Here is a 2,815-nt window from a genome sequence, read left to right on the forward strand (position 1 = left end):
TTTATTTTATTTTTTTTTTTTTTTTTTTTTTTTTTTTATTTTATTTTATTTTTTTTTTTTTTATTTTTTTTTTCCTTAATATAAATAAAAATGGAGAGCATGCCGAGCGAGACAACAATAAATTCTGAACAATACAAAAGTAAAGAAAGTAATAATATTTGTAGAAATGAAAAATCTACTGCTTATTCAGAAAATTCGGATATATCTAATAATAAAGAGGATTATAATAGTGATAGAAAAGAAACTTTTGATAAGAAATTATGTGATAATATGAATGATAAAATAAATATATATGATAATATAATAAGTGAAATAAAAGAATTATATAATGGGAATATAGTTATGAATAATAAAGGATTAGATAAATTAAATATTCGAAATGTTGCTAAAGGATTATTTTTAAATATAAATAAGACTATATCAAAAAAGGTTAGAGTATTAGTTATAGGAAATTCTTCATCTGGAAAAAGCACATTTATTAATTGGTTTTTACAAGAAAATATACAAAAAACTGGTTATGAATATGAAACAAATAATTTTACTCTTATAACTAGTGGTAATTATTTCTCAGAATTTAATGGTGATATAACGGTAAGAACATTTGATTTTTTAAAACAAATATCTAATAGAAATAGAAATTTTAAAAATAATTTATGTACCAAAATGTATGTTAGTAAAAATATGGAGACAAAAAATATAGATTTCATAGATACACCAGGACTAAAAGATATTATGAATAAATTAGATTTTGATATTAATAGTATTATATATGATCTATCCGACTATGTAGATATCATATTAGTTTTCTTTGATTCATCTGGAAAATCTTTAAGTAATCGTTTATTATTAATTATTAAAGAAATATATGAAAAACATATGGAAAAAATTATTTTTATTTTTTCCAAAATTGATGAAATCAAACATGAAGAAGATCGAATTAAACTCTTGTGCCAAACTACTCAATGTCTAACAACCAAAATTAATATTAGACATAATATTGATTTATTACCTATATATATACATGGTGCAAAAACAGGAAGATATCTATTTGAAAGTAACAAAAATTCTGATGAACTATGTATTGTAAATCGAATTAATGATATAATATATGAAATTAAAAAATTGTTTTTCAAAAAATTAGAAAGAGATTTATATTGTTTAATAAACGATTGTGATAGTATTATAAATAAAATATTAGATATATTAAAGACTGATGGTGAAAGGAGGATGCACAAATATTCCTTAAAGCGCGAAAGTATAAAAAGAAATACATACAAATCATATGTATATATATATATATATATATATATATATATATATATATATATATATATTGAAATATATTTAAATGTTTATTTATTTATACATTTTTATATTTTTCCCATTGTGTAGGAGTAAAACATACCGTTATACAAGTTTTTCTCTCTTTGGTTTTTATGGTACTTTTATTCATGCAGCTCCCTGAACAAAATTATTACAAGGGTCTTCTCTTGAGGTAAGCTTAGATGAATAAATAAATAAATAAATAAATAAATATATATATATATATATATATATATATATATATATATATATATATATATATATGTATATTTATATATTTATATATTTGTTTTTATTTTTATTTTTATTTTTATTTTTATTGTAGCCATTTCAATTTTGGTAACAATAGCCTCTATATAAAATATGTCAAAAACACCGGAGTTATGCTGAACAATTGTAAGAAGATATAATAATTCAGATATACCATTTAAATAAATATTTCATCATATTTTTCATGGGTGTAATAATTATATATATATACATTTATATTTTTTTTTTTTTTTTTTAGGGGAAAATTCTTATATAATGATAAATGTCATTTTAGTTTTCTTTTTCTTGTTAAGCGGTATTATGAAAAAGAAATTTTCGAAGAATATTAAAACGTTACATGTTTCAAGCAAGGAAATCTTGAGGGTAAGAGGGAAAGTAAAATAAATATGATAATTTTATATGTAAATTATGATAAAATATAAACAAGTATATATATATGTATATGTATATATATGTATATGTATGTATGTATGTATGTATGTATTTACATATTTGTTTCTTTATTATATATTTTTTATTTTTATTTTTATTTTTTATTTTTATTTTTTATTTTTATTTTTATTCTTTTTGCAATTTCATTTTTAGGAACAACTCACCTTTGCCAAGTTCGCAAAAGATAGAGGAAAGTATTTGGCAAAAACTTTTTACGAATTAAAACAAACATGATAAAAAATATCACATAAAATAAAAAAAAGAACGGATGTAATATATATATATAAACTAATAGTTTATCTCAGGAAAAGAAATCCAGTTTAAAAAATAAATAATTATAAAATAATACATATTTTTTATAAATATATATAAATAAATAAATATATATATATAATATATATTTTATTATATTTACTATTTCTATATCTTATTATTATTCCATGTGAAATTAAAAATATATATTTATATATGTATTTTTAAATTTTATTTACATATTATGAAGATATATATATATTATATATATATATATATTTATATTCTCACACAAGCATCTTTATTTATTTTTTCATATTTTATTAAAAATCTATAAATTATTATACTTTCTTATTCGAATTGTCATATATATTTTTTAAAAGAATTCAAAAAGAAAAAGAGTTTTTCTTTTTTTTTTTTTTTTTTTTTTTTTTTTTTTTTTTTTTTTTTTTTTTAATTTATAATTTTTTTTTATTTTTTATTTTTTTTAATTTTTTTTTTTAAAAAAAAAAAAAAAATTTATTTTTTTTAAAAAAAA

At 17.4% G+C, this 2,815-nt stretch overlaps 1 protein-coding gene across 1 annotated transcript; it reads left to right on the forward strand.

The window, feature by feature from the left end:
• Nucleotides 1-90: 90 nt before the first annotated feature.
• PRSY57_0820300 (hypothetical protein) lies at nucleotides 91-2,259 on the forward strand (the record flags this gene model as incomplete). The annotated part of the gene is made up of 5 exons (XM_012907142.2): nucleotides 91-1,255; nucleotides 1,393-1,495; nucleotides 1,649-1,719; nucleotides 1,832-1,956; nucleotides 2,179-2,259. 5 exons carry the CDS (start codon nucleotides 91-93, stop codon nucleotides 2,257-2,259), a joined length of 1,545 nt encoding a protein of 514 aa, XP_012762596.1.
• Nucleotides 2,260-2,815: the final 556 nt, after the last annotated feature.

The sequence above is a fragment of the Plasmodium reichenowi genome, chromosome 8 (assembly GCF_001601855.1).
Source record: "Plasmodium reichenowi strain SY57 chromosome 8, whole genome shotgun sequence".
NCBI classification, from domain to species: domain Eukaryota; phylum Apicomplexa; class Aconoidasida; order Haemosporida; family Plasmodiidae; genus Plasmodium; species Plasmodium reichenowi.